Source organism: Anopheles gambiae, chromosome X (genome assembly GCF_943734735.2).
Source record: "Anopheles gambiae chromosome X, idAnoGambNW_F1_1, whole genome shotgun sequence".
In the NCBI taxonomy this organism is placed as follows: domain Eukaryota; kingdom Metazoa; phylum Arthropoda; class Insecta; order Diptera; family Culicidae; genus Anopheles; species Anopheles gambiae.
Genome location: NC_064600.1, coordinates 8,685,934 through 8,710,404, shown reverse-complemented (window position 1 = coordinate 8,710,404; position 24,471 = coordinate 8,685,934). Strand labels below are relative to the sequence as shown.

At 44.9% G+C, this 24,471-nt stretch overlaps 1 protein-coding gene across 6 annotated transcripts in view; it reads left to right on the top strand.

Moving 5' to 3' along the window:
• Nucleotides 1-23,990, top strand: part of LOC1271751 (ephrin type-B receptor 4b) — a 44,306-nt gene extending 20,316 nt beyond the window's left edge. For 2 of the 6 annotated variants that reach the window (XM_061644917.1, XM_061644971.1), the window contains exons 3-12: nt 994-1,073; nt 7,001-8,358; nt 8,442-8,716; nt 8,838-8,909; nt 10,301-10,405; nt 11,772-11,819; nt 13,156-13,329; nt 13,423-13,889; nt 14,847-15,638; nt 15,716-23,990. In XM_061644917.1, coding sequence (XP_061500901.1) covers nt 994-1,073; nt 7,001-8,358; nt 8,442-8,716; nt 8,838-8,909; nt 10,301-10,405; nt 11,772-11,819; nt 13,156-13,329; nt 13,423-13,889; nt 14,847-15,638; nt 15,716-15,820 — 3,476 coding nt within the window. In that variant the 3' untranslated portion in view covers nt 15,821-23,990. Of the gene's footprint in view, nt 1-993; nt 1,074-7,000; nt 8,359-8,441; nt 8,717-8,837; nt 8,910-10,300; nt 10,406-11,051; nt 11,070-11,771; nt 11,820-13,155; nt 13,330-13,422; nt 13,890-14,846; nt 15,639-15,715 lie in introns of all 6 variants that reach the window. The other 4 variants (XM_061645015.1, XM_061645118.1, XM_061645187.1 and 1 more) reach the window with 4 other exon arrangements.
• The last annotated feature ends 481 nt before the right edge of the window (nt 23,991-24,471 follow it).

Below are 24,471 nucleotides of genomic sequence, written 5' to 3'. Positions count from 1 at the left end.
TTCGGCATCGTCATAAAAATAGGCGTTTGAGTCCAATCATACTACGTATTGATAAACGCAAAAAAATCTAAAATTACTTGTAAAAGATCCATTCTCATGGAGATTCCCGGACTGATATCGCTTCGCTTCCGATTACGAGCTCCCACCACTACTGTGTTGGGCACCGAGAAAGGGCAGGAGGAGGGCATACGTGCCTTCAGCACATCTGCTTACTACCTTTCCACTCTCTATGTGCGTTTTTGTGATTGGAAAGTGTGTGTACGTGTGTGTGTAGTTGAGCTTCATCCATCGGCTCACCGGGTTCGACCGGGCTTTTGATAAATTATCTAAATGACCCGCATACACTACAGCCGAGCGCGAGCCACATCCAGCACGGCTTGCCTGCCCCGTACGTGTGCGTGAATCCCTTTTATTGGATTCACAAACACACACACACACGCACACAGGTACGTCCTGCTGGAGGTAGAGTTGAAGTGTGCATTTACTAGATTTGTTTAGCGGTTAACTCGACGAAGCGTGAAAAGCGCGCACACAACACGGATGACTCCGGGCTGCTGCTGCTGCTGATCGTTTTGATTTCAACGACGAACGTGGGATGACGCAGGGACAGGGAGGGAGGTGGTGGGAGGGGTGAGTGCAACCGATGCACTTCAGGGAAGGCAAACGAGATATGAGAAGCTTTAAACCTCGAGCCAAACGCAGCAATCCACCGTATTGCCCCCAAAGTGCGTCGACTTTAAAAAAGGCAGTTGGGAAAACACGTCACGTCAAAGAGACACACACGGGGTTTTACAATCGATCGTAAAAAAAAGGACGGCCGCTTGGATTCGCACACCAAAACTCCACTTCCCGTCATTGTTTTTTTTCCGCTTACCAAAAAAAAAAACCCAAAGTGTCTAAATTTAGGAAATTTGTGTTAACGATTTTTGGTTTGGCTTGTTTCGCGCGATCACTTATTCGTTTTTTTTTCTCTATCTTTTATTCTTCTTGCAGTGGTATTGCTGGACACTACGAAGGAGGCGACGCTGGAGTGGACCCGCTACCCTTACGGGCCGCAGGCACAAACGCCCGGGGTGAGTAGCTTCATGCATGGAGGTTTTTTAAGTTGGACTGTCGATAGGATTAGACTTTAGGACTTGGAGATACGATTATATACGAGAACAAGGGGCACTATGAGCATCCCTAACATCCGACATGGCAGCACGCGAATAAAACCAAACCCGAGTGCATATTGGGTTGTGACAGATGACACCAATGAGATTCGAAATTAGCTATGAAAAAATGGGAAAAATTAGCTTGGATTAGGATTGGAAGGAATGAGGAATGAGGGAAATGACATGAAAATGATTACAAATAATACTTACTTACTTACTTATCCGGCGCTACAACCGCTTTGCGGTCTTGGCCTGCCTCAGGAGTGTCCGAAACCGCTCACGGTCTCGCGCCTTCGTCTGCCAATTACAAATTACAAATAATAGTACAGTGAATTCGACAAAATTTTCACAGTGACCGACAGCTTAGAGAGATATTCATGTTACGGAAAACTGATAAAAGTGTTCTTGACATCCATTGGACATTGATCATTGTAAAATGTCATTCAAAAATTCATCTTCAAGAGACATTAAAAGCCGGTTAAAACGTTCAGCGCAAAGTAACAATTCACCTTGAAGAGACCCCAACTTAGAGAGCTATCACTGTATATAAGGCTATTATTTGGTCCTTCGAACCGGATTCATCGGATATGTGTCGCGTACCTATCGGATATGTGACGCGGTGTAAACACCACCATGTTTTGCAATTTTTCGAGCAGGTACTCGAATACAATTCTTGCTTTGAGGCTAGAATAATCTAGACTGAAAATTGCAGGCTAGTTTTGTGTGTGGATTTGTATGGAGTGTTTACATGGTTTCAGCCTCCAACTGTCAAACTCCATACAAAAAACTGACTAGAATCGTGCAGGGCCCCGGTAGCAGTGTTGGGTGAATCTGACTCAGATTCATGAATCTGTATGAATCATTTAAATAATTAAATGAATCTGAATCTGGGTTGGATATTTTTAAGAATCTCGAACCTATGGAGCGTCTTCTTATTCTTCTTCTTGGGTAACGACCTACGTGGTCATGCTCAAACAGGCTTTCGAGACTTGTTCTGATTAAGACTCACGAATCTGAATGAATAATTAAATTATTCAATGCATCTGAATCTTGGTTGCAAAGATTCAACAATCTAGGAGATTTATGAATTTCAAAAGATTCATAAATCTCGTAAGATTCACGAATCTCTAGAGATTCATGAATGTTTGACGGTACATATATCTCGAAAGTTTCACGATTCTCTTTCGATTCATGAATCTCTAGGGATTCATAAAGCTTAAAAGATTCACAGAGCTTGAGCTTCTTCTTATTGTTCCTCTTGGTGTAACGACCTTGGTGGTCATGCCAGCTTGTTGAGGTTTTCGAGACTTCTTCTGATTCAGATTCATGAATTGGAATGAATCTTTTAAATGATTCAATGTATCTGAATCTCGGTTGGAAAGATACATAAACAATATCAACAATTCATACATTTTAAAAGACTAAATCCCGAAAGATTTACGAATCTCTGGTGTGATTCATTATTCTCATGGGGATTCGGCAAGATCCCAATGGGAGGTTTGCAAAATCTTCGAAAGCCGTTGTTGTTGGCGCTCTCTCGGAATTGATGTATGCAAATTAAAGAATAGACAAGAACAAAGCAAAAGTTAGCGTTAGAAAATGGGGAATGGGGAGGGGTAGAGCGAATGAATTAGCTCAAGTTTACGCCACCGTGAAGGCGGCCGGCCGGTGGCTGTTCTGCAAACTCGATGAAAGATAGCCGGCGACGACAGCGCCACTCAATTTAGAATTAGTTGAGGCCGACCCCCGGTGTACGATGGGGTTGGGGTTTTATTGCTCTCGCTTCTTTCTTTAACACCGAAATGCAATCCCTTGGAAGTGTGTGTGCGTGCAGTAAAGGTAAAACAAAGCAAAATGCCTCTCGGCTTGAATTTCCTTTCTAAATAAGGCGCCTCCCCCGTATGGTGCACGAACGGCGGTTCGTCGTCTGCTGGTCGTTAATACATGCTCTAGAATCTTCAGAAATGGCGCCATGAAGGCAGGGCTCCTGTGTGGGACGAGGCTATCAGCAGCATAATTTGACTCTTAAAAGTTAACCCGCTACACTTCATTCTTCCTTGTTTTTTTTTGACACCCGCTTGATCCGATGCTTCGGGTCGGTGATCCGGTCGGTGATCTCCAGCGCTTCTCCCCATAAAGGAAACCAAATTAGAAGCAATAAAATATTGAAATAAAGAACGTACGAGAGAGAGACAGAAAGAGAGAAAGAGCTCGGTCGTCGTTTAAAAGACGACCTCCCAAACGGCCACATTTTCTGGCGTTTTTTGTTGGTTAAATCTTGTGGCCAACCGGGGCGGGGGTAAGAAAATGCGTCAAAAAAGAGGAAGGCGAGCATAAACCGAAGCAAAAACTGTGTGTGTGTGTGCTCGCGCATCTTGATTCGAGCCTTTAGGCATCATTAGGCTTAGGCCGCTCGCTTCTTGCTGTGGAGTTAATTCTAACCTCTCCAATGTGACGGAATTTGGCGAGAAACGATGAAAAAAGGGCAAACCAACAGGTGCATATGTGGCGGCGGGCAGAGCGTGTTGGGTTCGATTTTATAGCTCCTCTCTTGAACGGTCGTTTCCCTCGCCACAGCGCTTGTTCGGCCAATTGCCACGAGTGCTGCTCGCGGGTCGTCTCCGCTTTCTTCACTGCCTGCTGCTGCTAATACTCCAGCGGGCCATCACATAACCTGTTTTGTGTCGCTCGTGGCACGACAGCAGCGGCGACCACTCTGCCCCTCGCTCACTCTCTCTCTCTCTCTCTCTCTCTCTCTCTCTCGGTCTTTCTGCATCGCTTTTTTTAATGGACGTTAAGATGATGCGAGGCTTGAAGATCGGAAACATTAGAAGGCGCATCGTCTGTGCGTCCGGTCTGTGTGGTCGTCTGTGCGGTGATGACATCGGGTGAAACCCCAAAATCATCGGGCGCGCGCAAAGCCGTCAGGCCTCTTTTACTGGACGCCGCAAAAGCTGGTGGCACGCTTTAATTGTGTCGTGTGGTGGGGAGGCGAGCAGTTTTATAGGCTTTTGGAGAGCGCGGCGAGCGGATTAGAAACTGCCCGATGTCATCAATCCGCCCTTGGCGGAAAGGTTACCAACGGTGGCACACCAGGCGGCGGCACTCGCGTTTGGTTTATATTTTAGTTTTTTAGAGTTACTATTTTTCCTTTATTGGTAAGCGATTTGGAGCGACTGGGAGCCGTTTAAAATTGTGGAGAATTTAATTATGTCGTTTGGTAAAGCTGTACGGAATATTGCTATCACAAGTTGGGAAGCCTGTCTCCTATCTGTTGGTATGTTTTATTTCAAATTTCCTCTAAAACCAGCCAGTATGTGTCACTCTTTCCTGGTGGACAGAAATAAAACCAAAATTAAACGAAAACACTCAGTTACGGTGTTTATGGATAAACCCCCTCCCCAAAAGTGGACGGATGCAGCAATTTTCATACATTTTGATTGCGGGGCAAATGGGTTAAATTTCAATGCCATTGTTATTCCTTGGAATACACGTCACTTGGACTGAAAACTTCACATAACCCGCGACCCGATGGTATGGTATACCGAACATCGCAGTGAAATGATGCGCTAACGGGGATAGTTCCTGTGCTGTGGAATTTCTTATGGATGACTCTCATAAAAAAGTGCCTAAGCATGATGCAACAAACTATCTCAATGCACCTTTGCAAAAAGCGTCGAAATCGGAATCTACGACGTCCAGGTAATGTCATGTAGAACTGACATATCGGTCGATCAACAACATCGTACCTAAATGCTCCGTAATCACATGCATAGCTCAGTTCGTTTCTGAGTGTCACCTATCGTTTGAATCGGTATATCAACAGGATACAGTCTACACTGGTTTTCATGCTGCATTTGGATAGCATCTTTCACAAGATCTATCTTGCAAATCACCATACATGACGGACAAAATAATGCATTCTGTAAAAATAGAGAATAGAATAGAGTCATTTCGGAACCATTCACCAAATTTTCTGGAGTTCCCCAAGGAGTCGATTTTATTTACACTCTACATACACGATGTGACTCTTATTCTCCCAAAACATCATGTCTACTTCATGCTCATGATATTAAACTTGTTTTTGTAGGTATCAGAATTAAATTTGATTGTTTCGTGCTCCAGAACCTATGCAGCACTTGGTGTTTGGGAAACCAACTAAGACTCTGTGTGGATACATGCAGCGCAATTACATATAGCAGGAATTGAAACCCTTCAAACTTTGATTACTGTTTGCAAAGCCACAAGTTGTCTCACGCGTCACCAGTTCGAGATCTTGGTGTGATCCTTGAGACATCACTATCCTTTCGCCACTCTATAGCTACCAAAGCCAACAGGATATGTTAGGACTTATAATCAGGCAAATATATGCGATAAAAGATCCAATATGTCTGAAAGTATTGTGTTCTGGTATTGGTGCGATCTATTCTAGAGTTTAACTCAGTTCTTTTTCTTCCCATACTGTGACGTCTAGGACGACTAGGATAGAAAGCATACAAAACAGATAATACTGAATAGCAACATACCGATTACGATTGCCGTCATAATAACAATTAGACTACTTGTCACGGTGCACGCTTCTTGGTCTGTAAAAGTGATGTGCTCTTCGGAGCGCTCCCACGACTCCGATCTGACTTCTGTTGTTGTTAGTCCGATTCCGACTCCGGCAAAATCTGAACCACTAGTTCCACCCGGAGTCGTTCGGAGTCGTCCCGAGTTGTTCAGAGTCGTCCTGAGTCGTCCTGAGTCGTCCGGAGTCGTCCAGAGTCGTCCAGAGTCGTCCAGAGTCGTCCAGAGTCGTCCAGAGTCGTCCAGAGTCGTCCAGAGTCATCCAGAGTCGTCTGCCAAAAATATTTCCCTGAAATGAACCTCCAAACAATTTAGTTTCAACAAAATTAACATCTAAGAAATGAACTGGTAATATAAACGTATGTTAATATAGGGGAAAGCCTTTTGAAAAATGCTCAGAAAGGCATCAGCATTTCAGTTGGCCATCAAATGTTTACTATTAGTTGAACCGACTTCAAAAGCAGCTTAACTTTGTTTACTTAGGATCGAAAACGGTGTAAGTAAGTGTCCCAGTAAACCTATGCAATACACGAAATGGTGAATAAACAATAATGAGTTTAATAAGCTTAGTGTACATCTATACATCGAACAATGAATAATTGTATCATTTCTGGTCAAATGTCATATTTAATGTTCTCCCAATTCTTTGTTGAGTGCATTCAGGTTATTCTCAACAAAATGGCAATAAATAATCGCCTAAAGATATACCATCCGCATCACACAAACACGCTGGTTTGCTACAAATTGAGCGCTAATTAACGAACGGCCAGTAAAATGAAGTAACCACTTCATTATCCACTTCCAGCTGTCAAAACTATTAAAAAAAAAACCTAACGGACGATAATAGCGGAATGAAAACGAAAAGGTTTATGGCGAGCCCTGTTAAATGTGCATTTTAAAATCATAAAAATCAATTAAACACCCCTGCCGGTGCAGCATTAATTGAAAAGAGGTTTTAATGAGACAGATCGATCGCTTGGTTGGGTCGCTTGGTTTGTTCAACTGTTGTGCCTAGAAACAATGGGGCGGTGCGTGTGTGGTATCGTTTCGCCCATTTGCCGGTAGGCGCGTACAATAGATCCAATTAGAGGATCGAAGAAATTAATTGATACGCACACTGCGTAAGAAGAAGAAATGCTCTCGGGGGGAACCTGTTGACAGTATGCTTTTGAGCACTTTATGTACGAGGGAACGATGGGGTGGCCGGCTGCTAATGACGTGACGCACTAATGCATTGTTATTTTTTCCTGTTTTTTTCTCTCCCTCTCCCTCTCCAGTGGGTGGAAGAGTCGTTTACCAACTTCGTGAAGGGTATCAACTGGCGCAGCTACGTGGTGTGCGACGTGGCGTACAACAACGTGAACAACTGGCTGTGGTCGCCGTTCATCGACCGCGGCCCGGCCAACCGGCTGTACATCGAGATCCACTTCACCATCCGCGACTGTTCGCTCTTTCCCGGCAACGCGCTGTCGTGCAAGGAAACGTTCAGCCTGCTGTTTTACGAGTTCGATGCGGCGACGCGCGAACCGCCGCCCTGGCAGCCGGAAAGCTACAAGCTGATCGGGCGGATCGCGGCGGGCGAGGGCCGCTTCAACCAGAACTCGGACGTGGACATCAACGTGGAGGTGAAGAGCATCGCGGTGACGAAGAAGGGCGTGTACTTTGCGTTCCGCGACCAGGGCGCCTGCATCAGCGTGCTGGCGGTGAAGGTGTACTACATCACCTGCCCGGCGGTGACGGTCAACTTTGCGCACTTCAACGAGACGCCGACCGGGCGCGAGGTGACGATCATCGAGCAGCAGATGGGCGTGTGCGTGGAGAACGCGGAAGCGTACGAAACGCCGACCTACCTGTGCAAGGGCGACGGCAAGTGGACGATCCTGACCGGCGGGTGCCGGTGCAAGGTCGGGTACGAGCCGGACGCGGAGAAGCAGACGTGCAACGTCTGCCCGGTCGGCAAGTTCCGGTCGGCGGAGGTGCGCACCTGCACGATCTGCCCGCTCAACTCGAAGACGAACAAGGTCGGGTCGCCGTACTGTCCGTGCCTGAGCGGGCACTATCGGCATCCGCGCGACGGCAAGCACATGCCGTGCTACAAGCCGCCCGGGCCGCCCACCAACCTGACGCTGCTGTTCATCGACCAGACGAGCGCGATCCTGTCCTGGAACGCGCCGCAGCGGGCCGCCGACGAGCAGCTGGACAGCAAGTTCCGGAGCGACATCGTGTTCCGGGTGCGGTGCGCCGCCTGCACGTCCAACGTCGTCTTCAACCCGTCGAGCGAAACGTTCAACGATACGAAGCTGACGCTCACCAACCTGGAACCGGTCACGACCTACACGGTGCAGGTGCACTCGCAGCACGGCGTCTCCTACCCGATCGTGGCCCCGGACCTGGGGGCGGGCGGCGGTTTGCACGGCGGTGGTGCGGGTGGCGCCGCCGGACTGTACGAGAACGGCAGTGCGGTGGTGGCGGGCGGCAGCGGGTACCACGCGACCGAGCCGCCGATGGTGGTGATGGTCAATGCACGGGCCGGCGGGCCCGGCTCGTCGTCCGATCTGGACGACATCAAGACGGAGTTTGCCGAAATCACGTTCACGACCGAGTCGGCCATCCTGAGCACGGTGTTTAACGTCAAGTAAGGCGTCTCTCGCGGCTTTGCGTGGTGCGAACAATCAGTAATTGCTGTGTTTTTCTTCTCTCCTTCCCTGGGCTTTGCAGAGTGGTGCAGATCACGAACAAGGAGGTCGACCTGGTGTGGGACAAACCGATCCACAGCGACTCGCCGATCGAGTACTACGAGGTGCGGTGGTTCCCCAAGTCGGAGGTGGACGCGATGAACAAGTCCGTGCTGAGCACCAAGGAGTCGAAGGTGCACATCGGCGACCTGCTGGAAAACACCGAGTACGGGTTCCAGGTCCGGTGCAAAACGCTCAACGGCTGGGGCACGTTCAGCAACATCGTCTACGCCCAGACGCACCAGAGCGTCAGTCCGGGTAGGTGATAGGACCCCTCCCAGAGGGCCCCCAGAGCTGTATTGTGGTGGTTTGGTTCATCGATATTTTCTCTAACCATGTGTATGTCGTTTTTTTCTTTCTACTCCACCCACCCCAACAGTGTACGATGACTCGTTCCAGATGCGTATCGTAGCGGGCACTACTGTGACCGTCGTGTTCATTTTGGTGTTGGGTAAGTGGTGCAGCCAAAAATGTGGCCCGGATGCAGTTCTAGGTGTACACCAAAATAGTACAACGTTAAGCGATTATTTTCATTGTAGTGGTTAAAGTAAAGCCCTTAAAGTACAGACGAATAATTGCATATGACTTTTGGTTTGGTCAATAAGTTAAGTTATCTATTTGTCATTGCCAGTGTACAAAGAACTTCGATACTGCTTGCACGTAGTCTAATAAGACTGCTTTCAACAGTGCTGGGATACTTCGTCCATTTTTATCAATTATTTATCTTCCTTAGACTATATGTTTATTAAAGGATTTAAAGCGACTTTGGTCCATATGGATACTTTCGTCACTGGATTTTCCTAGACACATCTCACATCATACATCCTCACTTTGCTCGATCTGACTAAATTCAAAGTATAATTAAGTTCTCAAAGAACCAAAGGAAGCAATTCCAATTTTTATTGAAGGTTTCATTTTCACACATATGCCAGTTAATTCTCACAGTTGGTATTTTTTGGTTTGATTTGTCAAATAATACAAATATAAATAATTTTTTTTGTCTATCTCCAACTGTTTGTTTTGCTCCCGGAAAACCAAGACTTTCTGTTGATTTATGCAACGCTGATTATTGGAAAACATAATATAATTGTAAATACTCGAGTGGATGTTCATGTATTCCTTACATAATCTATAAGATTGATCAATCTATTAAGTGTTATAAATCACCAGGAATTAATGATTTTTTAGAGGTGTATGATTTTAAAAATATTTAATTTGCGCGTTACAATCGTACAACTCGCAGGACTTAACAATATGTCTCCCCCTAGCAAAACAAAAACTTTCCGGCTGCGTGATACTTGCCAACAACTTTCGAAAGCATCTATAGGCTGGCATGATCACGCAGGTTGTTTCTTCAAGGAGAAGAATAACGAGAAGCTCAAGCTCTAAAGCTGAATCTTTGGAGATTTATAAATCCCTTGAGATTAATGAATCTTTTGAGATTCGTGAATTTTTCGAGAAACATGAATCTTTCGAGATTCATGTTTTTTTTGAGATTCATGAATCTTTCGAGATACATGACTCTTTCGAGATTCATGAATCTTTCGACAAACATGAATCTTTCGAGATTCATTAATCTTTCTAATCGTGATTCAGCTTTATTGAATCATTTCAAAGATTCATTCAGATTCATGAATCTGAATCAGATTTACCCAACACTAGTACCGAAGTCAAATTGGAAAATGATATGTGGAAACGTTTACTTTAAACTTACTTCGAGACTCCAATCGATTGTCTCGGCTAGCGTTGGTTGCAAACGTACGGAATTGCTGCTAACTTCCTTGTTCCGTTTGCTTCACTAATTTACTAATTCGTTTGTTTTCCATTCTTGTGTCTTTTTAGTGATCGTTATAACGGTGGTGTTCCTGCGCTCGAAGAATCACGACGAGATAGACAAGAAAACGAACAACCATCTGCCCTTGCCGATGGATTACGCGAGCAACGAAGGTATTGGCACCGTTACCGTGCGGCCGTTGTCGATAAACACCCACCATCCATCCTGCTGTCCCCTCCGGTGTACCTTCCCCCCCCCCCCTTCCCCCACACCCTCTTGAATAAACTGTGAAACCGGCCCTATCCTTTTTTTTCCCACACTCTGTTTCCCTTCCAATATAAAATCATCGTATAAGTCCTGTGCGAGTGTGTGTATAGATATATATGTGTGTGTGTGTGTTGCATGTGTTGCGCTCTAATCTGAAGGACGCGCGATGAGAAGAATCTGCGCTGGCGTCGCGGAACGTCGCGAAACGATTTTCCGTTTCCATTTGCTCTTTCCCGCGCAAGCTCCGGCCGCTGTCGACGACAAAGGCAAAGCATATTACAGCCGGCGTCCGGTTGCGTTTGGTGCGCCTGTGTAGGCAATATAGAGCTGCGCGAGAGCCGCGCGGCGCAAACAACGCTTCGCGCCCGAGGAGAACAACTTTTAACACTTACTCAAACGAACGAACGATTAAGCTGCTGTTTCATGTCTTTTCTCTCTTTCTCTCCCTTTCTTTGTCTTCAATTTGGCATACACACCATCATTGCAAAAATTACATCACGCACATCACGCGCAACTGAATCGAAAACTAAACAAAATACAAAAATCAAAAAGGACTCGTAGTTACCTATAGTAAGTGTTAAAGTGTTTTGCGCAATGTTTTTAATTCTTCGGCGCTCAACTCTTCTACCACCATTTTCTGGTTTGCTTGTGTTGCAAAATCGTAGACCTTTGTTCGTTTCGACCACCTTGTTTCGGTTGGCACCTTTGTATGGTTGTCGCGCTAAGAAGTTAAAAGTGTTGTTATCGCTGTCTTGTGTCTCATTTTTTTAGAGGCTGTATTCTGTATTTTTTTTGTTTTGTTTTTAAAAGCAGCTAAATATTCATTTCTATATCAAACAAGCTTCGTAATTTGAGTAGCGAGATGTTTTAGCGCTGCGCTACTGTATCCCACCGTTGTTTAGTTGTCTCAGCGCGTCATCTGTATGTGTGTTTATGCGTGTGTTAGTTTTACTATTTTTGTGTATTAGCTTTTTCAAGTAAAACTTGTGCTAAAATGTTTGTTTTTGTTTCAATAATGATGCACCCAATCGCTGTTTACCGTTCGCTCTCTTTTATTCTCCCTCTCTCTCTCTCTCTCTATCTCTCTATGTCTGCTCTTATTTATGTTTATGTGTGTGTGCGTGTGTTGCTGTCTTCTCCTTATTTTAACAGTATTTGCTGTTGTCATCCCTTTCAAATTACACCATGTATGCTCTCCCACCCACACAATTGTGCGCTTTTATTTTTGTTTTAATTTTTTGATCCAACAAAACCACCTTCCTTTTGTTTTAGTTCACGCAATGGACACGACCCCGATAGTCAAAACGATGAAGAGCAATGGTAACGATCGATCTCTTTTTTATTTATTTTTTCGTTGCTATTATTCTAAAGGCCTTTTCGGTTGATTTCAAATAACTCTTCCAAATAACGCATAGAACAAACCGTTCACACCGGTTGGGTCCCAGTAGGGTCTGTCTGTTTGCTTTTGGCCATGCTGAATGGCGCTCTTTTATTTAGCTCTCAAAATGGTTAAAAATGGTTCTAAGGTCAAGTAACGATGTCACCTCTCGACGCTCCGTCGCTTCATGCGGCCGGGGGTTTGCTGTTGTTTCTTTTGCTCTTACTCACAATTAACATGTTAATGGAGAAGGTTTCTAACTGCGACCGCTGCAGATAATTAATTACACTCTGCCCCATCACACTGTCGGGTGAGGCAAGAAGAAAGGCTCAGGGTCCGCTTTTGTTTCCTGTATGATCAACTCTAGTGTTTTAAATTTCATTTTACTTTGCGTGCTTCTCCTCCTGGCTCTGGCTCTTTTCATCCTTACACCTGCGCTAGCCTAGTTTCACGCTTCAATTTAGCTTAGTTTAGTTGTGTCCTGGCCTGCCGTTTCCTGTAGGTCTTGTTCCGATTCTGACTGCGCTTGCTCTCCTCGCCATTAACCCCATTACCAAGCGAAACCACCACCCTTTCCCCAGATAACACCATTCCCTTCTCACACCCGAGAATACCACAGAAAAAAAAAACCAAACCACCAAACGCTTTGTAACTAATTTGCTTTCTTTATTTTTCTTTTTTTCTTTTCTTTTCACCAATATTTTTGGCTGTGTGTGTGTGTCTGTATGTGTATGCTTCTTCGTATATGATTTAAAAACTGCCTGCCTCTCTACTACGTTCTGTGCCTTAAATTGCCTAAAACCTTTTACAAAAAAAAAAACCCCACAACAAACGCTTCCTGCAATCAAAACTCGCTCGTCTAAAAAATTGGGGAAAAAACCTAAATAATTTTGCAAACACTTTAAAACACTAAAATGTGCAACCTTTTATCACCGCACAAACCCCACATTCTCTTGCTGTATTCTGCTTTTTTGCGCATCGCTTGGATTGCCATTTATTTGCTGCTGCGTTTGCTGTTTACACCTACACCTTTCTATTGCTTTCTATGCTACGTTTGTGCCCTTTGCCTTCTACTGCCGTATGTGTGTATTGCTTGCTGCTGTGGTGCGGGTACTTACGCGTTACCTAATTTGGTCCTGCTTGTTTTGGGTGGCTTTTGTGTGTGTGCGTGCGGCGGTGGTGTCGGTTTGCCTTTTCATTGGTGCATCCGCGTTGCGCCACAAACGACAAACATAAACGAAAAAAAAAACACAAAAAAAAAAACAAATCAAAACAAAGGTGGCTCATACGGGTATTACCGTCAACGTCGTAATAATTTTGCAGTGACCACGCCGCTGTTCGGTACCAGCCGGAGCTACGTCGATCCGCACACGTACGAGGACCCGAACCAGGCGATACGCGAGTTTGCCCGCGAGATAGACGCGAGCTACATCACGATCGAGGCCATAATCGGTACGTACACCTTACGGTGGCCCTTAAAATGGTGAACGATTGTAAAAATAATATGTCACCCTGTGTTTGCCCTTCCCATCCGTGTTTCGGCAGGTGGCGGCGAGTTCGGGGACGTGTGCCGCGGCCGGCTGAAGGTGCCGCCGAACTTCGTGCAGGAGATAGACGTCGCGATCAAGACGCTCAAGCCGGGCTCGTCGGAGAAGGCGCGCTGCGACTTCCTGACCGAGGCGTCCATCATGGGCCAGTTCGAGCACCCGAACGTGATCTTCCTGCAGGGCGTGGTGACGCGCTCGAACCCGGTGATGATCATCACCGAGTACATGGAGAACGGCAGCCTGGACACGTTTCTGCGCGCGAACGACGGCAAGTTCCAGACGATACAGCTGATCGGCATGCTGCGCGGCATCGCGGCCGGCATGACCTACCTGAGCGACATGAACTACGTGCACCGGGATCTGGCGGCGCGGAACGTGCTGGTCAACTCGCTGCTGGTGTGCAAGATCGCCGACTTCGGGCTGTCGCGCGAGATCGAAAACGCGAGCGACGCGTACACGACACGGGTAGGTGTTTTTCTTTTTGTTTGCTTTGTTTGTAGCGAAATTTGGGGCAGGTTCTGCTATACATACAATGCAAACAGCTGACGAGCCTACGATCGAAAAACGGAAAGGGGTCCAATGTTAGCAATGTACAAGAATTTCCGATTTACGACCACCACTGAAGATATGAGTAAATATATAAATTAAACTAAGCACAGCAGTGAATGTGCTTAGTTTAATTTATATTTCCATGTTCCCTTATTTCTACCTAAATAACGATTTTTGGGAAATTATTTGACATGAATCGATTCGATGGAGACTATAAACAAATGTAGATATGATTGTAGGTCCAAGGATATGTCTTTAATGATTTTCGCCGATACAAACCAATGGCGCAAGAGAAACTGAGAATTATAATTGTTTTAAAATTCTTTCACAATAGTGGAAATATCATTCCTATGCTCTTTTAGTCGACACCGAATTAGAGTCTTTAACAAAGTAAAATAAACGTCCACAGCCACCTTATACTTTCTACCTGTTTTGTAAAAAAATAATAAGGAAAACATTTAGTTCATAACAGTGCGTAGCGCCATCTGTCAAATCCAATCCAAACTAAACGTTGACAATCAATTTTTGAGTGCATTTTCAAATTCTAATTATTCAGTGAACAAAAAGAAATATGGGTCAAACGACCCATCATTTTAAAGCTTAAGTCTTCTTCTTTCCGTTTTTGTGCATCAAATGTGTCAAAATGTGTAAAATAATGGACCAGTCCAAGTACGTGCTAGGAGTCAAAGTAAATTTCGTGCTGGACAAAATATGCAGCACACATTGCAAAATGACTTGTAATAAAACCCTGCAATAAGATTGAAAAAAAAAAAAAAAAAAATGGACCCAAAAATAGGGACCCAAATTTTGTTTTTTGAAATTGGCACTTGAGCATTGTTTTACTTATTTTCCCTCATTTCTCCTCTGTTGCAGGGTGGCAAGATACCGGTGCGCTGGACGGCGCCGGAAGCGATCGCGTTCCGGAAGTTCACCTCCGCGTCGGACGTGTGGTCGTACGGCGTGGTACTGTGGGAGGTGATGTCGTTCGGCGAGCGGCCGTACTGGAACTGGTCGAACCAGGACGTGATCAAGAGCATCGAGAAGGGGTACCGGTTGCCGGCCCCGATGGACTGCCCGGAGGCGCTCTACCAGCTGATGCTCGACTGCTGGCAGAAGCAGCGGACGCACCGGCCCACCTTCGCCAGCATCACGCAGACGCTCGACAATCTTGCGCGGCAGCCGCAGGTCCTGCTGACGACGCGCAACTCGCCGGACAATCCGGTCGCCCGCATGGGCACGGCGGCCGGCGGCGTCGGCGACGATCTCACGCAGGAAATGCTGGCGGCGGCGGCGGCAGCTGCCGCAGCAGCAGCGGCAGCCGCCGGTAGCGGCGGTATGGTCGGCGTGATGGGTGGCAGCTCCCAGCAGCAGCAGCAGCAACAGCAGCAGCAACAGCAGCAACAGCAGCAGCGAGCCGCCACACTGATGATGGGTGGCGGCAGCGGCACCAGCGAGCGCGTGCTCAACACCGGCAGCAGCATGACGAACGTGCCCGGCTCGATGGGCACGCTCGGCTCGACGGTGGGCGGGCTGAGCAACACCGGCACGATGTCCGGGCCCGGCAATCCGGGCATCTTCATCAGCACCGACTTGTGGCTGGAGGGCATCAAGATGTCGCGCTACTCGCAACACTTTAAGGAGGCCGGTCTCGTCACGGCCCAGCAGGTTGGTTGATGGTGGCACCACCGGTTCATTATGGCTTTTTTAAACAATGATATTTCTTCCTTCCCTTTGTGGCGCAGCTTTCCCGGCTAACGGCTCAGCAGCTCAGCGACATGGGCATCACGCTGGTCGGGCACCAGAAGAAGATACTCCACCAGGCCCGGCAGATCGATACCATCATCTAAAGGCGCGCATCCAGCAAATCGTTACACACCACAACACACAAACACAGTTCCAGACCGACCATTCCGTGCCCGCGCACACACCCACAGAACCCGACGGGGGAAGAGCAAATCGTTGTAAAGCGGGCGGCGACGGCGACGGGGCACCACGTTCACAGGGACTCAAGCACACTCATAGGACGTTGTTAAAATAGGGTCGCTTCAAGCAAGGGCACAGCGCGCATGGAATCCATTTTCTATCAAAGCGGTGTTAATTTTTGCAAATTCCATGAACTCTCTGGTGGAGCTGCTCTATGCTGTTCTATGCTTTTATTTTATGCGAAGCTCGAATTTTAGCGTTACCTTATTGTGTTGTTGGATACCAAAAGGCTCTACTCATGGACGCCTGTAGCATTTGTATTTTTTGGTAATATTTTTGCTGCTGTATATTGATTGATGGTCTTGAATTTGTACTACGAAAGTTAACTGCCGTTTATTTAGTCAAAGTGTAAATGTTAAACGTATTATGAAGTTGAAAAAAAAAAAAAATAACTGCGTATCCATGACAGTACCATTAAAAAAAAAGAAAAAAAAAATCATTTTATTCCATGATTTTCCATGAGTTCTCATAGTTGTGGGACACTTCCTACACTCTTTCTTATGGGAAGTGAACTTATGATGGAAATTGGACTATATGGTACCCTGTTTGAACAGGCTCCCTAAAATTCCTATTGGATTTGTGGAACAAGGGTGCTATAGATTCCCATTCACATTAGATTAAGCTCATATCAAGTAAGAAGGAGGCAACAAAGTGTCTCACAGCTATGGGAACCCCTGGAAAACCCTGTAAGTACAGTAAGTAGAGAAGCATCAACACGGCAGCAGCCACCAAGCAGTGCAATCAGGGAACTGTAGGTAACACCGTTTTGATAAGAAGATTCGATTTTCATCCGCCAGGAGAACGCGCATTTTGTCGCGAACGAATACTCACATCATCCAACGACACGAATACTCACGAACCTCAGCTCTCAGCAGGATCGGCGTTCCAAACAAGGCGCCCATCCTGTTACTAGCCATATATATCTATATGTGTATAAAATAGGAACGACGATTGCGGCCCCAGCGAGCGTGGTGTGATTGTGCCCTACTTTGCCCCCTCCTCCCGCGCCACCGCCTACTTCAAAATGCGCGCGGAAAAGTGTGGTGCGTGTGTGCGTGCGGCTTAGTTTTGTTTTCAATTTTTATGCTTTTATCTTATGCGGGATTGCTTCTTTTTATCTTCTGTCCACTCTCTCACAAACGGCCGCCAGGCCAGGGCCAACCGCATTTATAGTTACGGAAAAATAGCTACGCCGAGCCCCCCCCGGTCCCGGCAAGCGTATTTCGCATTTAATATGAAACATAAAGAAGAAGAAGAAGAAGAAAAAGAAGAATAAGAAGGAGGAGAAGAAGAAACAGAGGAAGAAGAAGAAGAAAAACATAAAAAACTGATAGACAAGTGAGAGTCGTAGTAGGTAGCATCTCTCGACCGCTCGATGCACAGGCCCGATGCGGGGAGGACGTTTAGGTTTTATTTTAACGCAAAGAGAAAAGGCTGCTGCTTTCCTTTGTCTTGTTCTGTGTTCTATCGTTTTTCTTTCTTTCTTTCTTTCTTTTTTTTTAGTTTTTGTTCAAACTAGTACGTGCTCTCAGTGAACTTGTGTTACTTAAGCGTTGGCATTTTTATTTTAAATTATAACTACTTATACATATATATATATACATATACATACACATATACATATTAGCTGGTATTCGAAGTCCTTTTGCAATAGCAAAAAACAAACAAACAAGCAAAAAAAAAACCCATTGCGGACAGAGACTGACTTCACTGACTGAAGGGAAGGTGTAGAAGAAGACGATGGAACGATGGGGAAGCGTGTGTACTATATTTTTTAGTAGTGGAGTGGAATAGCAGGCTGGGAAAGCAGAAGGGAAGGGAAAGAAGTTATGGGAAAGAGAGAGAGAGAGAGTAGTTTTTGCCTGCGAGGTGGGGTGCAACCGGTGAGAGCAGATATGAACAGTAGGAAGGAGGAAGTAGAGGGAAGCCATGAGAGAGAGAGAGAGAAAATGATAGAGAAAGAGAAAGAGAGAGAGAGAGAGAGAGAGAGAGCGAGAGAGAGAGAGTGAGAGAGAGAGCGAGAGAGCGCCAGAGGGGGAAGGTGGTTACATCAACAATGTGATTTTTATACTCTGTAGTAATTAGGTAGTCGGCTTTTAATTTCAGAATATTATTTTTTGTTTTTTATTTTAAATGTTAGTTTCGTAAGCGCCCGCCGAACAACAAACAAAACAAGAAGAACAGAATGGTGTGTGTGTGTGCTCTCTCACACCATCCCCTGTGCGCTTTCGGGTGGTCGGGCGCGCCACATCAGTGACCAGTGATTGCAATGCGCCCCCAAGGGTTATCCCCCAGGACCCACATCGGTGTTTGTTGGCTTTTTTTTTTTTTGCTCACACGCTCACAATGCTGTGTCGATGAGTTTTCTGGCGGGTTCGAACAGCGCCCGACATCTTGGAGAGGGGAGAAAAGTGAAATCGGGAAGAAGACAACAACCAATCCCCCAGAGAGGGGGGCGATGGGAGCGAAAACAAAGCAACCTTCCCATTTGCGCATTTTCGTTGTGTATAGAAGCATTTGTGCATGTATTTTAACATCCCTTTTTTTAAACTGTATTTTTTATACGCATTTTAAATATAAATATATGTAATTCCAAGCAAAAACAAATAAATGCTGCCACTGCGCGAGAATAGGGGGAAGGTACGCGATTCACGATTACACAACATTCATACAATCTGTTTTACACCGTATCAGTGAGCCACACGGATCATCCAGGCGGAGGTAGGAGTAAAGTGGGTGGTTTTTTCTACACGCGAGACGTTGCTTGTGGGGTTTCTTGTCGTGTAAGGAATAGCTTAATTGTTCATTTGTGGACTCCCCTCCCCCCACGTCTCTGTGGGAGCGAGAGAGAGAGAGTGGGGATTCCAATCGGGAGGACAAACTATTACCTGCTTAACAGTTGCTCGTTTGGTACCACCGACCCCTCCACCCCCCCCCCCCCACCAACTCTGTTGCAATCCAATAATCGTAGCGTACGCGCAACACATATCTCCGGAAGTTAAATGGTCCGCATTGGTTTATATGTTTGCTCGTTTCGGTTCGGGAAAGGAGGAGAAAAGAAACACGGCAAAACTGTGAGGAAGGGGATGGCGGGCGTGTCAACGATGCTGCGAATTTCGGTACCGGAAATATTTAATTTAAAAGACCCGCCGAGGAGGGAAATCACAGGTCAGGCAGTAGGCGTGCGTAGGAAAAATAAGAAGAAAATCACACTACACACAAACAGGTGAAACAAAGGGAAGAATAAAAAAGACACACACACACACACCCACACATACAAGCATTTATTGGTAAAACGAACGAACTGCGCAATAGTGTAAAATAACAATCATAATAGTGGTTTCGTTAATGACGTCAGATAAGATTGAATATTAATATAAAGGATAGCAAAAAAAACGAGTAAAGACAGAAAAGAGAGAGAGAGAGAGAGACACACACGGCACAGATTTGGACCTATACATATATATATACCCCCCCCCCCCCCCTCCGGATGCTGGTAGCGTTGGGAAACGTGCCAAGCAAGCGAAACAAATAAAGAACAACACAAAAATACAAACAAATATATACCGAACACACAAACACAGACAAACTACAGCAAAAACGAATAGCCTGTAAATAAGGAATAGTAATACAAGAACGAGAAGAACAAAACAAAACAAAACAATGAATCTGTATTTGAATTAGTCGTTAAACATGACAGCAAAAATAAACAAAATCAGAGCATAAAGATAAAGTATATATATGTGTGTGTGCGTGTTTGTGACAGAGAGAAAGAGAGAAAGAGAGAGAGGGAGAGAGAGAGAAAGAGAGATAGAGAGAGAAAGCCGAACGGTGAAACGATGAATAGCAACAAAACACAGAAATCGTACAAAAGACACAAACACACACACATACACACTGAGATGGCCATGGGAAAAGGAGCAGCGGGCAGCAAATGCTTTCCGCTTTCCCTCCCGGTCCCACACTACCACTCCCCCCCCCCCCTCCTCCCGCTGGTATGGAGTGGGTGGGTGAAAAAAAAAATGTAGAAGAACGGTGGCAAAAGAGCAATGTGGAATGCAATTAAAGAACAATAATGTGTTTCGTCCATAGCGAGTCAAGCTTTTTTCCTCATATCGTGTAACGTTAGAAACCGTTGTGTCAATCAGAAAGTGTGAAAGAAACTACCATCACTACTACCACCACCACCACAACGGGATAAAATGGTTCCCCTCGTTTGAAGCGTCTCGAGAGAGAGAGAGAGAGAGAGAGAGAGAGAGAGAGAGAGAGAGAGAGAAAGAATGTTTCTCTTTTGAAAACAAAATGGAAACAAGTACACAAATAAATAAAATCAGTGGGACGACAGAGGACCCACTGGAGCGAAAATAGTGGATCGAGCTTGGCAGCAATTTGCAAAAAACAAAAACAAACAAAACAAACTTATCTAATTCGTTAAGGCAAACTTTGGATGTGTGTGTGGTAGTTACAGCATCCTTTGCCGTTCGCGTGCTTTCGAAATGCGCTTTCCCCATTTTCTGCCGCCCTGACTGGTGTCGTATGTAGTGTATTTTCTGTTTCTTTTAAGTGCGCCTGATTTTGGTTTAAAATAATTCCCTAAAATCGAACGGGCAAACATGCTGGAACATGGTTCACGAGCCCACCAGCAAAATCCCCACTCAAAACACACACACACAAGTGTCTGATAGGAAGGACGTCCCTTGTGTTCCCTCTCGCGCGCGAGCGCCACATGTTCCAGTTTTCGATGTGTCCCAGTTTGTCTATTGTTTTCTGTGTTTTTTTTTTGGTTGTTGTTGTGGTTGGTTTGATTTGAGAAGGTTCAACTTAGGTTAGGATGTTGAAACAAAATCCCCCAGCCCCTCCCCTCCCGCTCTGTGCATTCTTCTCCGCGAAAAACAACCCGCACCAGCTGAAACATGTGCGCAGGAAGAAGGATGTGCGAAGGATGAGAAAAAAAAGAGAAAGAGAGAGAAAAAAAAAATACGCCAATATATGATAAGACTGTAATTTATAGCAATACCGAATCACCCCCTCCTGTCTGTGTAGTGTGCTGGGCGGCTAACGTTGAGGTTTAAAAAAATATAGAGCAAGAAAGAAATAGTAAAAGAGAGAATAAAAAAGCGCTAGCGAGAAAGGGTAACATCACAAAATCAACCAATAAAATACGAAAGTTACAAGTGAACGTGGCGCTTTGATTTTTTTTTTTTTGCAAAAAAACCAAAGAGCTCTCTTCACTCTTGCTGGTACTGGTTTTATAAGCGAATGTTTTATGTTTTTTTGTTTGAAAAGCAAGAAAAGTGTAGCACTCCTTCGCCGCCCTTCCGTTCCGCCCCTGCCTGCCTTGCCTGTTTCCGGTTATTGTAAATTTGTTAAAAAAAAAACCAAACTTTGTCACGCCTGTTGTTTTGCCTTCCGAGCATTGCCATCCCAGACAGAGCTTATGGTTCTCAATTCCTGCACATTCTTGCACTACAATGAAGGGCGAGAGGGTGGGGCTGTACCCTTAGCAGGGGGGGGGGGGGGGGCGTTGCGCAAAGAAGTTTTTAAAAGTAGAACAAAAGCGGAAGCGGTGGAGAATAAATGAAAAAAAACAAAACAAAAAAACATCCCAAAAGTTAGAGTAAAGAATGTTGTAATTAAACACAACGCAAAACGGGGATAAGAAAGCAAAGAAGAAGTATTAAATTTACATACAATTTTGGGGATATAAACAGGACAAAAAACACAAACACACACACAAAGAGAGAGAGAGAAATATGCGTATAAGGAGTGTAGCAATCAGAATGATTCATCCACTCGTGGGGCGGGGTAAATGCACTAATGATACAACACACCACTTACACATCGAACGGAGCGCGAAGCAGAAAACAGAACAAAAAAGAACGAACACGAAGAAGAAAAAAAAGGTGGAAAAAATATTGAACATTTATAGAGGAGGAAGGTAAGGGGGGGTAATGGAAGAAAAGAGAGTATTTCTATATTAAATTACTAGGCAATTAAACACATTGACGAACCACAATGCATACGTACATGAAGTTAAGGAATAACATTAAAAGCAACGGGGAGGGGGAAAGCGAAATATGCATTCACAGAGGAAAAGAAAAACAGAACAAACCAATAAAAAGAAGAAAAAATAAGAAGAAGAAGAAGAAACAACTGGATATAAAAGAAAAAGAGAAAAACAAAATTTGAAATAAGAAAAAAACACAACAACATGCAAAACATAAAGTCCCTCCCTCCGATTTAGCAAAAAAAAAACAACAAAGATGCATGTAAGAGAGAGAAAAACAACATACACATAGAGAGAGAGAGAGCTAGGCAAAAATGTTTCAGTGTTGCCACACAATTGATTCCTTCGATCGCTATTTGATGCATTCCAGTGTCCAGAAAAGATTAAAAAAAAAACACAATGCGGGACCCCGACCTCTTCCAGTAATAGTGCAGTTAATTGTCTGCTCTCTCTCTCTCTTTGCAAACGGATGTAGCTGGCAACAGTTGCAAAACAGGATGTAACTGCAACAAAGGAAGCAGCAAAAGTGTCCCCAGAAGCTGGATGGATGCAACATTATTACAATATTAATGATACAAAAACACAATCATCGTTTTAAAGCAAACAAGTAATGTGAATTATAGTTAAAACGGTGGAGAAAAAAAAACATGAAAAAAGGTGAAAGCAGATGAAGAAATGAAAAGAAAATAATAAAAAAAAAGAAACAAATATGCGCAATTTTCTCAGTGTAAAAGGTGTAAACGTTTGTTGGGCAAAAGGAAAAAAAGAAGAAAAAAAAAACAAAACAAAACAGATCCATTTTAGCACGCATAGGATTAAGAGAAAGAGAGAGAGAGAGAGAGAGAGAGAGAGAGAGAGAGAGAGAGAGAGAGAGAGTGCGAGATAGTGAACAAAAAAGAAACAATAGAAAAGAAAAGCAATTTGTTGGTGAAACGAAAGGACAAACACACATTAAAAGAGAAACAAATTTAATCAAAGGCAGCAGAGCAGTGTGTGGCCGTGCGGGGCCGCCCTGTTGTGCCGCGGAGCAAGCTGGAGACGCACCCCCTTCTTCTTCCTTGTGGAATCGAAGCTCATCATCATCGTCATCCCCACAATAAGCCCTGCAGCAGTTAACAAGAGAGGCACACACTCAAACAAAGCAGAGAACAAACACAAAAACAACAATAATTCGCAAATAGGCGCGCACAGCCCTCGAAACACAGCACAACTCGAAAGGCGGAGCGCGGAAAGGAAAATCAGAGGAAAAGTCGGTAGAGCAGACGACGAACCTCCCCCACGGCACAAGTAACGCTCGTTCTCTTCGAGCATCCCAAGGTGTTCCTGCGCTTTTTTTTTTACAATAGCTGCTATACAACAACAACACACACACACACACAGATGGGGGTCAGGGGCAGATCGATTGCTGCTGTGTACCGTAATATCCTAACATCACTCAAACTTGAACGAAATCACATTACATTTTATAACTGGTTCGTCGGTTTGTTTGCCACTCTTCTGCCGATGATTTTCCTTTGCCGTGTGCTGCGCGCGTGTGTGTGTGTGTATGTGTGTGCAACAGTAAAAAAAAACCAACCCAGCTGCAGAGCCATGCAAACAAATAAATAGTAAAGCAGGCACAAGTCTTTGAAACAACAGCCGGAAAAGGGCAAATTAAACAGGATAATTAGCAAACCAACCACCCCTACACACAACACACCCACACACACGCATACACCTAAGCAAGGAATGCGCATGTGTGTATGTGAGTGGGTGGGGGGGGGGGGGGGGGTGCATTGTGCTGGGTTACGGTTTATCTGTAAATATATGTATAAACAAGCTAATGAAATAGAATCGACACAAAACCGGCGGGGGGATAATGCGTTTAAGGAATGGAGGAAAAAACACTAGTGGAGCTAAATATAGAGAAGAAAATGTAAAAAAAAACAATGAAGGAGAATGAAGCTTTGAAAGGATGAGTAAAAAAAACAGGAAAGAGAGAGAGAGAGAGAAAGAGAGAGAGAGATAGAGATAGAGAGAGAGAGAGATAGAGATAGAGAGAGAGAGAGAGAGAGAGAGAGAGAGAGAAAAAAATAAACAGATCTAATAAACAAAACGAACAGAAAACACTTCGAAGAGCATAAGCAAAACACGAGTGTGTGTGTGTGTGTATGTGTTAGCAGAAAAGAGGGACAGACAGGACAAAAATGAAACGGGGATAGAGAGACAACAGGAGCGAAAGATGGGAGAGGTTTTTAAGAGGAGATGAAGCAAAGAAAGAACCCAAAAAAAGACGATCGTTTAACAACAATTATGGAATAGCGAAGAGCGAACCGAGTGGGTTAAGAACAAAACAAATAGTATTTATATAAATAAATCCATGAAGCAAAAAAAGAAAAACAAAAATCAACACATTAAAAAACGGCATAACGGCAATTCTTTCTGCTTTGGCAGCTGCGCCATCTAGCGGCAGGTAGCGCAGGCTAGCGGCGGCCATCTGTTCGGTCGGCGTTGAAAGCGTTCGCGTAG